The sequence below is a fragment of the Chelmon rostratus genome, chromosome 12 (genome assembly GCF_017976325.1).
Source record: "Chelmon rostratus isolate fCheRos1 chromosome 12, fCheRos1.pri, whole genome shotgun sequence".
In the NCBI taxonomy this organism is placed as follows: Eukaryota; Metazoa; Chordata; class Actinopteri; order Chaetodontiformes; family Chaetodontidae; genus Chelmon; species Chelmon rostratus.
Genome location: NC_055669.1, coordinates 25,136,678 through 25,150,868, shown reverse-complemented (window position 1 = coordinate 25,150,868; position 14,191 = coordinate 25,136,678). Strand labels below are relative to the sequence as shown.

Here is a 14,191-nt window from a genome sequence, read left to right as displayed (position 1 = left end):
TTGATCTGTTGCTGCTGTGGAAATACCTTCAAGCAAAGCAGTTAACGTGCAAACTGTGGATTTACAGGCAGATGGCAGCAACATTAATGTCCCAATATTTGAAAAACAATACAGATGATGCTGTCTTCATTCATTCAGTTAGATTACATGTCACTTTTCTTCTACAGTAGTTATGTCTCCTCATACATAAAAAGCCATAAAAAGACACACACACTTACAGACCACACACACATTCCTTTAGACACACTGAAACACAAACCCACTTCAGTCCTTATTAGATGCAGAACCTGTGCTTGTGTGGAAGATACATTTACATTTCAGAGGTTTTAGCTGAAGTCGTCGTCCAGCTCTGAGTCCTGATTACTGTCAGATGTGGAGGAACGATCGTCCTGCCAACGGAGCTTCACGCTTCGCCAAAAACCCTCCTGATGTCATTTCCTGTAGGTCGTATATATATGCAATTACTGCATGCTAGTATCTCTTCCTGTCTCCCATTGGTTTAACTCCGATCTTTTTCGTTAGAAATATGTTTGAAATTCTGAGTTAGAGTTACTGTCTTACTGGAATGAGGTAAAGAATTCACGGCATCTGTGGTTTTATGCAAAGTGTTTTGCACCATTTTTAGAATTTCTGGTTTGCTAATTCTGGTAAGAAGTTATTCACCCATCTGTTATTTGTTGAAGTATCTTGCTAACAGAAAAACAGATTTGTCTGGAATCTGGTGGACAGATCACTTTTGGCTCAGATGATTACAGTTTGGTTGCAGATCTTTTACAGCTCTGATCACTGGGCTGCGTGTTTATATCCTGGCGTTGCGTTTATCTTCTGTTTTGTCCGACTCGAATATAACTACGAAACAAAGACAAACCTTTACTGAGATTTAAGGCTTCTCGAGGTGGTGAACTAGTCTGTGCTCCTGAGAGGTTTTTGCATCAGTGATTTGTAGCCTCAGTAAAAATCTGGGAATCAATATAATATCCCTGCTATAATTCAGAAATATCAGAAAAACCGATAAATGTACTTGATCTGTTTTTAGCTCTAAGTGCAGATGACGGCACTGTTCTGCGTGCAGCATCGTAAAGGGCTTGATATACTCTAAAATAAACATGGAGCCACACTGGACAGAGCAAAGTGGGTTCAATATAAGTCTAATTCAGGTTACCGTCCATGTTTAGTTGTTACTTCACTTTAAAAAGAGTGTGAAAACAGTGTGAATTAGATCATTTAATGAGCATGTAGAGAACCTCATTGTTTATCTGTCCGGCCCACAGCTTCCCTCACATATCATCGTTTCCAGCCACAGTAGGAAGCTGTTTGCAGGGAAAAGGCTGTAAAAATCCACTGTTCACGACCCGCTCAGCAGCAAACGGCAGCAGTTAGAGACCAGCTGCTGGACATAGTGAAGCATTTAGCATCTGAAGAGCCAGGTGTCTCCTTCAGGAGCTGTTAGAGAGAGAAAACGGAGCCAAAGGAGAGTGAATATTGGACTTACGTTCATGAGGTGACACAAACACGACTCCATCTGTATGAAAATGTTGCTTCGTAACTGCTGGATGTGTTAATAAGCAACAGTTTGCTAACAAGTTCAACATATTAACTTAAAAGGTGATTATATGTTAATGTGTTCACAGCTGGTTTCTGCTGCACAATGTTGGTTCAGAAACTCAACAAACCAAAGTTTTTATCTGCGAGAATTCAACCAAGTGGATTTTTTTCACACTGCAGTGAAACACAGTGTTGCACAGAGAACCTGGTCATGCATTTATAGTACAAAACAATTCACAGAGGACATATGACAGAAACCTAATCTTCTTGTCTTACTGTACTTTTGGCGTCATATGACTCCCTGCAGCATTATTTTCTCGCTCAGCATCAGTTTTCTCATCTGTAAGATAAAACTCTCCTCCAGTCAGGAAACAAAAACAGACTTTTATTATATTTCCTTTTACAATCAAAACTTTCCACGATTTATTATGTGTTGAGAAGGTTTCATGTCCCCGGGAAACCTGTCAGAGCTGCCATTGCATCATTTCAAAAATAAATGGGCACCGTTGAGAGGATAAGCATTCTCCTCTCTGAGGCTTTTGCAGATGTGGGGTTTCCATTCCGTCAACAGCCATATTAAACATGCACGGTGGCTCGGGATGGCTCTAATCGCCAACTATAACAAATGTGCAGGAATTTGTCTTGGTGACATGGTAACTCAGTGACTGCTTCATATCCCCTCCTCCCTCCCCTCTCGTACATTTCCTGCCGTCAGCCGGGCAGGTTGGCGAGCGCTTTGCTTCTGATCCTCCAGTTTTTCTCTCCATCTGGTCTTCATTTCCCTCTCAGTGCATTTATCTGGCTCTGTCTCAGAGATCTTATTTTTTGGACAGATCTGACTGCCTGCGTGCCTCCCCCTGTTCTACAGTTACACCATCAACAGTGGCTGACGCCTCTCTGTAAACACAAAGTCGCTGTAGCTTCAGATGCTGCTCTCTGTCAGAGCGAAAGATCGTCAGTTTGATTAGTGGTCAGCTAGAATTCACAATTACAATAGATTCCTTTCATGCTGGAAAGATCATACATGAACCCTGCTCCTGCAGCATGATCCACTCCTGCATCTGTATACTCAGTATATTTTCTAACAGTTAATCAAAGTATGGGGAAACGGGCTACTTCTGGAACAGCTGCTGAGGTTTGAGGCCAGTGATAGTGTAACACAGCAGCAGACTTAGTCATATTTTGGCACTCCTGAATCTCCATTTTCAAAATGAATAAGCAAGAGTATTATTTATTACCATTATTGTCTTCTCTTTTTTTTAGAAAATGATTATTTGGTATCGTAAATGAGTCTCCTGAGTCACACGTCTTCTTATTCTGTCTAATTGGCATCCTTTGTCTTTTCCCCTCTTTGGGTACAATTATCATTTTTAATTTCATAGAAATAAAATAAAAGAGCTGCCTCTGGTCTGTTTCCACTTCAAACAAGAATCAAAATAATCTGGAGCTGCTGAATTAATTTTGTCGAACCTGTTGTATGAGATGGTCACCTTCAGTGCAGCGTCATAAATACCTCAAACGAACAATGTAAATGTGGATATCACGTTTCTATGACTCTGAAACATTTGACACCACACATGGAGGGCGAGGGGCTGCAGGTAATCACATCAGCCAAGGGGGGGCTTCTGATGAGAGTCACAGCCAATTAGGTCTCAGTCAGGGTGCTGCCGTGGAAGCTGTTACCAGGACGGAGCAACAGGGGGATCTCTAATTGAGCCCAAATGGTTGTAATTCATCGAGTTAAGGGCGGGCACGACGTTACCCAAAGCTCTTTTTTTGTTAGTCTTTACGACACTCACCGTCTCATGTGAGCTCAACTCCCTCCAGACTGCTGCTGAAGCACATGTGACTATTCTAATAATGTTTTTCTTGGCGGGCAGGTTCAGGGTGGCAGGTCACACTGCGTGAATTCAATATAGTTTTCATTTTCCTTTTTCGCTCTGCAAGTTTAAGTGCATTCATTGAATTTTCACACACATTTCAAGCTCCATCTTTAGTGTGAGAAATATTCAAAAGGGCGTCAAGTTTGTTTTTTCCAGACGCGAGGCACGAAAACACGGAGTTTACTCAGGAAGTTCAACACAGTCATCAATCCAGTAAACACGCACAGCAAGTCCAAACGGTTGAACGTGAAAACACAACAGTTAGCCCAACAGTAATTAAATAGTTACCTGGGATGTTGCATTAGCATTAGCTCCAAACTCAGGTGACGAGTCAAGGCCGCAGTTTTCTATCACAGTATTGATCATATATACAGTGCAGACCTGTTGATTAAGGAGCTCTGTTCAAAGGTTTGACACCAGCAGAGTGAGCCTTCCTGCAGGCCGGATTACCTCTTGCAGCTGTCACTAGGTACAAGTTGAGTCGCAGGAAGTTTCTTTGTGGGGCTCGACTTTGGCCAAATACTGTAAACAAGGACTCAAGTAAAAACCCCAAACACTACATGGCACTACATAAGCATCTGCAAAGACGAGCTGAGAGACGCACGCGAGCCTCAGAGCCAGAGATCATCCGACTGTAAACTGTTTACGCTGCCGGCGGAAGGCGGACATTTCTGCTCGTACGCCGATAAACTGACTCCTTCACCTGAGCAGAGAGCTGCCACGCTGTGTTTACACTCTGCTCTGGCTGAGAGATAACACACGAGGTGATTCATGACCCACCGTACAGTACTATGACGACGCCCCCGCCTCTTCTCTCGGCTTGAGGGCATGATCATTTGCACAGGCGGCATTGTCCGGAGCCAGTATTTGTCATGTAAATACTGTCACCTCAACTGCCATTCAAATGTCGTATTTGCATCCAGGCTGAATGTAGGTCAGTCAGTCAGTAGGCCGAGATTAGTGTAAAGGGTTTAATGAGGAGCACGTTGCAGGTGATGAAGATGTCTTGACCCTGTTCACTCACGACTGTGCTGCCATCCTCCCCACCAACACAGTCCTGAAGTTTGCGGACGACACTACAGTAGTGGGTCTCATCTCAGATAACAACGAGACCCACCACAGAGAGGAGATACGCCAGCTCACCCAGTGGTGTTCAGCCAACAACCTGGTGCTGAACTCAGGGAAAACCAAGGAGGTCATTGTGGATTTCAGGAGGTCCAGGAAGACGGATCACGCCCCCCTCCTCATGGACGGAGAAGTGGTGGAGCGTGTGGACAACATCATGTTCCTGGGTCTCCACATCACATCTGACCTCTCCTGGTCCATGAACACCTCCCGCCTGGTGAAGAAGGCACAACAAAGGCTCTTCTTCCTCAGGAAACTGAAACGAGCTGGACTCTCCTCTCGGTTGCTCGTCAATTTCTACAGAACCACGACTGAAAGCATCCTCTGCCTCAGTGTGACAGTGTGGTATGGCAGCTGCACGGCACAGGAGAGGAAACAACTGGCACGAGTGGTTAAAACTGCACCAAGACTCTATATATGAAGGCCGGGTCAGGAAGAGGGCGAGATCCATCGCCACGGACCCCAGCCATCCGGGCCACAGACTGTTTGTACCGCTTCCATCAGGAAAGCGGTACAGGAACATCCGCACCCCCACCAACAGACTGAGGGACAGCTTCTTCCCCAGAGCTGTCAGAGCTATCACCCCCAGCAGCCCCTCACTGGAGTGAGAGACAGTGAGGACTGTGAACCACTGCACACCGCACTTTACACCTTCACCTCCACCTGCACCTTCTGTGTACTTAACATTTAAGCACACACACGCTGAACTAAATGCTCAGCCATTTGCATTCAGCATATACATTTTAGTGTATTCCAGCTGCTGTTGGTTCATTTCACTGGTATATTTTATTGTCTATTATTTATTGTTTAGTATATTTTCATTTCTGGTATATTTTTATTGCATTTACGAATATTTTTACTGCATGTTTGTTTATTTTATTGTAGTTATCTTAATTTTGTTTTAGAATCTTTCTTATCTTGTTTCTAACATGGGGGTTGCAATGCAAATTTCATTGACATGTCATGCTCAATGACAATAAAGAAGTCTTGAATCTTGAATCTGAATGTCTGTAGGAGAGGGGAGTCCAGCCAAGCAGGCGACCTCATCTGCAGAACAGAACTTTAGGTTTCCACTTTGACCTCGTCTTCCTTTTAAAGTCATCGCGAAGCAGCTTTTAAGCCGTGTGCTGCTTCTGTAGTTTGATGTGTTTTTCGTTTATACAGGATGTTTAGCCAGGATGTGACACAGGCGGGGATAGATCACACGTGTAAACTAACGGTATCCGTCTAAATGAGGATGGCGCTTTGATCTGACAGCTTTGGTTCATGGTCATTTGACGATTTTAATTGCTTTTGTCTTCACATATTCCGATATGTAATCTATATTCAAAAGTACCTATTAGATGCGCTACTTCCTCCTGTTTGACTGCCATGTGTTAAAAACCATGTAGGAACCAATGGGCTTACAGCTGAGAGCCGCAGGCAGGAAGTCAGAAAGTACTGAGAGACGGACTAAGACGTTGTTGTTTGACTTTTCTTGGGGGATTTGTTAAGAAAAATAGCTGTATCCTTTAAAAAAAAAGAGTTTTACAGAGGACACGTGATGTGATTAAAAATGTGGTCATGGCATCATGATCAAGGCGTGGTCTGAACTCTTAGAAAGGGGTCTTCAGGTTAAAGTCTGCACCATTTCTTTCTACTCACAAACTGCAGAGACCTGCATGTGTTTGCTCTGTTGGTTAATTATCCCTGTTGGCTTTGCTTACATCAACCATCACCTTTCATCCTTTGTGTTTACACAGTCGTGAAGGTGAAATACACCCACACCCTCTCGACCCTGAAGCAGTTATGGAAATTGGCTGGATGGATAAGCACACACAGACACACACACACACTGTCAAATACAAAACCCCCCATAAAACAAGCTTTCATGATGAAAACAGCTCTGCAGGCGTGTTGTTTCAGGTACCGGTAAGACGATGAAATGTGATCCAGATCCGGTGTGAGTAACAGATCCATGACTCTGAAGCTTTATCAAAAACCAAGACACTGCACCAACACTTATGGTCTGTCACGACGATCATGTGGCAAACAGTAGAAATACAGCATTCACATTGCAAAGTAATCTAGCATTTTGACAGATGACATCGCAGCAGATGTTGAGGCGGGTTTCACTTCTTGCCCGAGCCCTCTGCATTTGCGGCCCCAATCAAATGGTACTGAACACTGCCTAATGCTGCTGCACCTCGAATACTACGACTGCTGTTACTGCCACAATTATCTATAACCTCTGCTGTGCATGTAATGACGGAGGATTGATGTTGTATTTATACCGTTTAAAGCTGATTGAGCTTCATAACTATTGTCCTCTTGAGAATATACAACAGAGGCTGCTTTCTTCAGTCCCTTGAAGCATTTCCATTCAGCTCATGTTCTTTGAGCTCTACAACAAACAAACCTGCTCAGCTGAATCTTTGCATCGGCCGGATGGTTTTATTGCTGGTATTCTTTCCATGCCCTACACATCAGCATGCCCATTAACCTAATTGTCGTTATTATGGCTGTAATTTGAGTTCTTCACTTCAGAGCACTGAACATGGCTTCACCTCAGGCACGGCAGACTAGGAGGGAGCCATGTAGTTTTTTTTTTTTCCTCTTATTCATCCAAACTGAGCGGTTGTTAGAAGCCTTTTCTGATTGACCTCTATAATAAGGAAAAGGAGTCTTCTGTTTTTCATTCATCTGCTTGTTTTAGCAAAAGTCTAATGCTTTGAAGCTCCAGTCTAATGTAATAAACTGGAGCACATTCTTTTACTAACTGTTTTGCACGTAATAAAACAATAATAAATAGCTACAGATGTCAAGCGAAATGAAGAGGGAAATGTCAGAGAGGTATGAAATGCACCTCTGCGAGACTAGAACAAGACGCTGAAATTCTGGTTGCACTGTGACTGGCAGCGCTGTTTGCTTTCAGATGTGGTCCTGTGTTTTTATGGTCAGTGAGGCGCAGGGGAGATGAACAGGATAAGCGAGAGTCGAGCCATGTGGCTGCAGACGGGAGACGGAGATGCTCTGCAGACCAAGATGTGCTGTTCTCGCCGTCTCTTTCTCCGTAATGCATTCCATCTCCTCCTCCAGGCAACAGCCACTCACATCCTAATGCGTGGTTGTGGGAACACTGCTCGCCGCTGTAATGAAATTTTCACTTTCAGCCCACAGTGCACAGACAAAAATGTTCTTCAGAAAACTGTGATCAAGGAGTGTCGTCTTTGTATGTCAAGTGATGATGACATGGAGTGATATAATCAAATTGAATATTACATTGTATACGGCGCTTGCAGATGTTTGGAGACACATCCAACTCGTCCTCGCCAGACAAACCGCCATATAGGTCGCCTGAGCAAGCAGGTTATTACGAAACATATTTATGTTTATTGTTAGGCAGTGACCTCTAGTGGCTATAGTCATTATAACGGGAGCAAAAGAGGAAATCCGGTGATTTAGTATAAAGAGCAAAAAAAGCCCTCGTATGGATGAAGGCGGGGTGGATGGATTCAGCATTCAGCGTTGACGTATTTTACAGTAGTATGTGTATTTATACCCAAACCATGATCATTTCCTAAACCTAGCTACGTGTTTTTTTCTGGCTAAACCTAAGCAAACTGCGACCATTTCAGGACATTTAGGTAGAACAGAGGTCTGGTACTACGAAGGTGTACCGAACCTTTGTAGTACCAGACCCCCGTTGCAGGTAGGCTAATCTCTAATGGTGATCAGTCATTTTGAGAGTCACTGGTTTGGGTACGAGGACATATTGCCCACATCAGATGTTGCTGGTGTGTGTTGCCTCTATGGTGAAGTGGACACCAGGTTCAAGACTGTAATCCAGAGGCCTGAAGTCGGGATGTGCCATTCTGGTGCAGGCGCTCGTTAGGGGAAACCAAAATTGGAAATAATCATTAGTAACAGCTCCAATCTGTGGATCACCTTTTCTCTTCTTATTTTTTTTTTATTGTGAAGGAACAATCAGTTTAAGAAAGATTTGTTTTCATAGGACGTAAGCAGGAGGATGGAAAAGGTCTCTCAGTCTCTACTACAGCTCTTAGGATTTACAGGTTCTGACAGCGTCACTTTTTTACGCTCATGTAGATGTTAAAAAAAACAGCTTAATGCTTCTCTAACCTTTATAACTGTTTCAACTTTCTCCACTGACGATGACGATGAGTATTTCTGACAGCATCACCTTTTTCTGCACGACCCGAATGACTCCGAGAACCCAGATGACGATGCTGCAACCTTTACGACTTTTCAAACCGAGGCCAGCGGAGGAAGAAATGCCCAGTTGTTTTCTCACAGATAAATGCTGATGTGCTGCCTTTTTCCAAGCTTGCCTATTTATCCATTAGTCACCACCACAGCACCGAAGCTGCTGCCAAGACTTCTTCTGGCTGCGCAGGCTTCTATTCCAGCACTTTGGTTTGTTTTGCTTTGAACTTTGAAATCTGAAGCTGCTTTGGAAAGTCTGCAGCTTGGAGGAGGGTGGTGAAAATGAAAGCAAAAGGTCAAATGCGCTGAATGTTGTGCTGCTGAGCCTTCCTGACAGTCGAACTGGTGAAGGAGATTTTGTGAATTTACAGAGGTCTCGTGTTCGGATGCTCGTTGTGTTTGCTGTTGTCCACCTTCCTCAGAGCTTAATAGGAGTTTTATGACCTTGTCCTTTGTGTCGCCTCTGGTCCAACTGCGCCTCCACCTGAGCCATGACAGGCAGCTTTCTCTGAGCATCGATTATTAGATGACAGGTAGTGACGTAAAGGTTCAGAGATGAGTCATCAGAAGGAGTTTTTTAGAAACTGATGTCCAGCGGCTGTTGGCACTTTAAAATGCAAACTTTCATTTTCACTTTAGTCCATTTTACAGAAGCATTTTAATCAGTCTCTGTGAGAAAGACTCGAGGATTGTGTTGTCTCTCCAGACACTGCAGCCCTGCATATTTGATTAACCTGTTTTTTATGTCTAGTCTTTTATTTATTTATGATGTGGCTGCAAAGAAAAAAATACAATGATTCTTATTTTCACGTGATTATAAACTAATGGAAACACGCTTGTGAATATTATATTCCATTTCTGTCATTAGATCCTCCTAAATCCTACACACACTGGACCTTTGAACACACCACTACAAATTAAATAATATCCCAGCAGGCTTTGTTTGGCTTAAAAATGCCAGGATGGTGTGATGAGTCATAAGACCATGGGTCACTCTCCTCAGACAGATGAGTTATGTCAAACGCTGTCTTTCACCCTTAAAAATTCAACCTCTGACTGTTTTGTCTGCGCGTCTCTTTTGACTTGCCGAATACACCCTGTTGTTTTTATTCTGGTTTGTATTTCCAACACTTTTCATTCTCTCTCCTGATCCTCAGACGTACATCGGCTCCATCCTGGCGGCGGTGAACCCGTACCAGCCGCTCCCCAGCCTGTACGACCGGCCGGCCGTGGAGATGTACAGCAGACACCACCTCGGCGAAATCTCCCCGCACATCTTCGCCGTCGCTAACGAGTGTTACCGCTCGCTGTGGAAGAGGCTGCAGAACCAGTGTGTCCTGATCAGGTAGGTGATCTTCACTGGATCTTCCTATTTTAAGTGGTTGTCTTTAATTAATTTCACAGAAACCAGGCTGCAGTTTAATCAAACCCATCCAAACTTTGAAACTTCGGTGATGGATTTTTGCAGGTAAACTAAAACTACAAAGATTTTGCCATTGCCAGAAGTTTCTTTACCTTCACATCCTTTTGATAGTTTCCCAACTTTTGCTGACTGTGTTCCCAACAGCGAATGCCCAGTCAGGATATCCGTACCTTTCTTATCAGAGGTTATATCGAGCCCTCTAATTGGCCATTTGAATAAACTGTTGTGGTCTTAAATTAGTTTAATCGCGCTCCCCTCAGTGTGCCAAACACTTTGATCAAGTTTCAGGTCCCCTGGGCAGTTTGGCTGCAGCTCTGAGGATCTGAGAGCTACATGCCACCACACACACACTCTGTGACTATCTCCATCCTCTGTCCGCTGCTTTCCTTCCTCACATCCTTCCTCTTCGATTTGAGCTGGATGACTTTCACGTCCTCCATCGCTCCATTGTTTCATCAGGCAGACAGAGGCGTTCTCTTCCCCCTGGCTTCACAAAAAAGAAGTTATTTTTACATTCAAGACAATATTTGGCCCCCGATTTAGCAAAGAACGGATGCAGAGGACCTCGCAGTGTTTGAGTCTGTGGGGACTGTTGTGTTTGTGGTCATCGAGGTATCCTGAACACATGACCGGGGTACGTGATTCCTCCTGTGGAGAGTAGTCGCAAACTAGTCGCACAGTAAAGAGAATTACGTAAGAACTAAGTGAATCTGATTAAATTAAACTCACACCTGTCTAATACCTGCTCAGTATCACTGCTGGTGATTATCGCAGATCAAAGCAGTATTATTTCCAACATTAGGACGTATTATTACTGCAAAGCTGCCCAGGATCAAATTGTTCTGTCAACATTTGTCCGACTCATCAGCCTGAAACTGAGATTGCAAAAGAGTGGAGTGTCCCATCTGTGCAGCTTCACATAGCAAAGATTACCCACGTCACCCCTGTTAATTCTCCTTCTACAAGTAGCAGCCATTTAAATTTTTGGAAACTTTTGAAATCCAGATTGTCATATGACCACCGTTGTGAACTCACCGTAGATCTTTTCCTGCCTTCGGTCTGATCCCGTGTCAGGACGGTGAACGTGAGTGCGTGGAGTTCACTGACAGTCAAGGATTCAAGCTCAAATATTTTTACAAACATGGAGACTCTGTAAACCAGGACTGAAGCAGAGTGAGATAAAGATTAGCAGCGTGAGAGGTGTAGAGGGAGGTGGTGAGTTGCAGCTTGCTGCTTCAGGCGCGAGTGTTGCAGTTTTCTGACAATTAGCTGGCATTAGTTTACAGCCCCGTTCGGCCTGGGTTCATTGGCGTTGTGGGTAACGAGACACACATGTCCCCTTTAAAACGCACCGTAAGCTGGTTTGAGTTTGTGAAGAAGCCGGAAAATGAGCAGTGGCTTTGCTTTCATTGTTAATGACTAATTAACAACGTAGGAGAATTCTTGTTAGTGTTGTAGCTGTGAGCATTGACTCACGCCCTCAGGAAGATGGTGCACAAGTCAGAACCTCCCTGTGTCACTCACAGGTTACTGTCAGCTCTCTGCAGTCCCATGAAGTGCTTCCTCCTGTGGGTGATTATAGATGCTTGAACTGGACATCTAACAGGGTTTGTGCATGACGATTCAGGCACGTTCACTCATGCAAACGCTTGAAATACCATAATCCTGGTTCAAAAATATGATAGAGTCCTTAATGTGTAGCTTTATACACAGCAAAAGCAGTTTAACAGGAAGCGCTTTACTGAAATACATGTAAACACATTGTTTGAGCTGTGGCGTGGACCTGGTTTCCTGTGTGCACTCGAGCTTCGTCTGTTCAGGGCACAGAAACTCTTTTGTCTGGCAGGATGTCGGTCAGAGGGAAGAACATGCACCACGTCGCACACAGCGAGGCGTAAACACAAACATGTCATATTGTCGTAGGAGAAGGCCCAGAGCTTCACAGTGCTGCCATTCTGTCCACAGAGACGTATCACTGCCACAGATCTGCTCTGTGTTTGTTCTTATCCCACTGATTCCTGCTGGTAGTCCTGCTGCAACAAGCACATTTCCCTCCCGGTTCAGCTCTCTCATCCCTTCTTGCTTCTCAAAAATATGATTTTGCGTTTCTTTCTCGAACTCTCTGTGTTTTCCAATCCGTACCACAGACTTTTCAACTGGTGCAGAGGGCCTGGAGTTTATGAAAACACTTAATTTACCACAGAATCTGTAACTTTAAGGAAAAGACAAACACCAATTTGGTTGCAGGGTTTTTCCATGACAGCAGCAGCACATGAAGGCCAGAGAGGACAAACCACAGACCACAGTCGTGACCTGTTGTCTCAGCTAAAACACAACCTGATGGCTGACTGTCTGTTCGAATACAGTAAATGACACACACTGAGAGGGTTGATTATCCTCTTTTAAACCTGAGTATTTACATCTTTGAGAATATTTTGAGGTTGAACATTTCATCTCTTGACTGTCGGTTATGAAGCTGCGAGCACTGAAGTAAAGGTTTTTACATTGATGAAGCGATGCATCAAATGGCGTCTTCCAAAAGAAGAATTTAAAAGCAAATTATCCCAAAATAAACAGCGGCTGAAAGCAGGTCTTACAGAAAAGCAAGATTAATGCAAAAGTCTTTCATTTCACTGCTTTTTTTAAAAAAGAAAAGTTTTTTGCCCTTAAGTTTTCATAAGTTCCATCAGTTTATTCTTTAAACTATTTTTAATAATAATGAACTTAATAAGACAACTGAATATTACTTTTCTTTAACTTCTTTTTGACCTCAAACCAGTGAGAGTGTCACTTTTAATCCTTGGTTTAACTTTTTGTTGAAGTTTTACTACCTCAGAGTTTTTAATCACCTCTGAGCTGTTAATTAGCTGTTAATTGTTGCCCTTGAGCAAGGCACTAAACTGCCAGCTGCAGCAGTGGAGCTGCTGCACAGTGAAGGTGAAGCAGGGTGAAGCGTGGAAATGCTCTGCAGACCTTTCCTGATTCATAAAAAGTTGGTCTAAAAAAATTCATGTGATTTGGCTGCACGCCTGCCGTTTCGACAGGATGACGACCACCTGCGATCACGTGACGGCTCTTTTGTCTTCGCTGGACTTCTACTCTGCTCTCCTCTGAACCCAGAGAGGACATGTGGTTGTGGTTGTTGTTGTTGTTGTGAGATTTCGTTTTTGCATCTCTGAGTCTCATTGAGTCTCATTGATTATCTGCTTTGATGCTTTGAAAGCAGGAGTGCTGGAGCTCCCTCCGGTCTGCTGCTGTGGGTGACGGATGTGTGAGGCTGTGAATAACTGCAGGGCGGAGCAGTGACACTCACTTTTTCTTTTTTGTTTTTACTGCTAAGTGTTTTTCCTGAGGGCTGCTGCCCAGCTGTGTGGTCTGACTGCTGAGTGAACATCAGGACGGAGGCAACATGATAAATCAGAAGTGATTCTCTCAACTCAGAGATCCCACCAGCTTTTTTCTAAGCTTGCAGCCACGTCTCACTTTAACTTCAACTGGCGATTATTTGTCTACGAAGTGTCTGAAAATGGTAAAAAAAAAAAAAAAAAAAAAAAAAGTGCCCGTTATCATTTCCCACAGCCAAATTGCTCGTTTTACTGGATAAGGAGATTCAGTTTTATTTTTGGCATTTTTGGTTAAAAACGTACAATTTGTATTAATCAATTAGCAAAAAAGTTGCTGAGTGATTTCCTGTCGGTCGACTAATAGATTAATTGACTAATTGTTGCAGCTCCCACTCGTCATTAGCAAATGGCACTGGATCAGGTGTCATCACATGCTCTGAAAAAACGTATTCAATGAGACATTGAGTTGAAATAGTTTCTTCACATGTGTAACTCGTGTTTTTTTATTGAAAAGGAAGCCTGCAAAAGGTGCAGTTAAAGTGTAACACGGTGCGTTAAAACGAGAGTGAACACTGGATGTTTTTTAAAAAAGTTCAAATGTGCAAACTGACGCACAGAAACGTTTTACAGCCACATTTCAGCTCGTAAAGTTTGGGTTTGATTCC

At 43.5% G+C, this 14,191-nt stretch overlaps 1 protein-coding gene across 2 annotated transcripts in view; it reads left to right on the top strand.

Moving 5' to 3' along the window:
* Window positions 1-14,191, top strand: part of myo10 (myosin X) — a 120,340-nt gene that overhangs the window by 54,666 nt on the left and 51,483 nt on the right. For both annotated transcript variants that reach the window (XM_041948486.1, XM_041948485.1), the window contains exon 4: window positions 9,917-10,104. In XM_041948486.1, coding sequence (XP_041804420.1) covers window positions 9,917-10,104 — 188 coding nt within the window. The remainder of the gene's footprint in view (window positions 1-9,916; window positions 10,105-14,191) is intronic.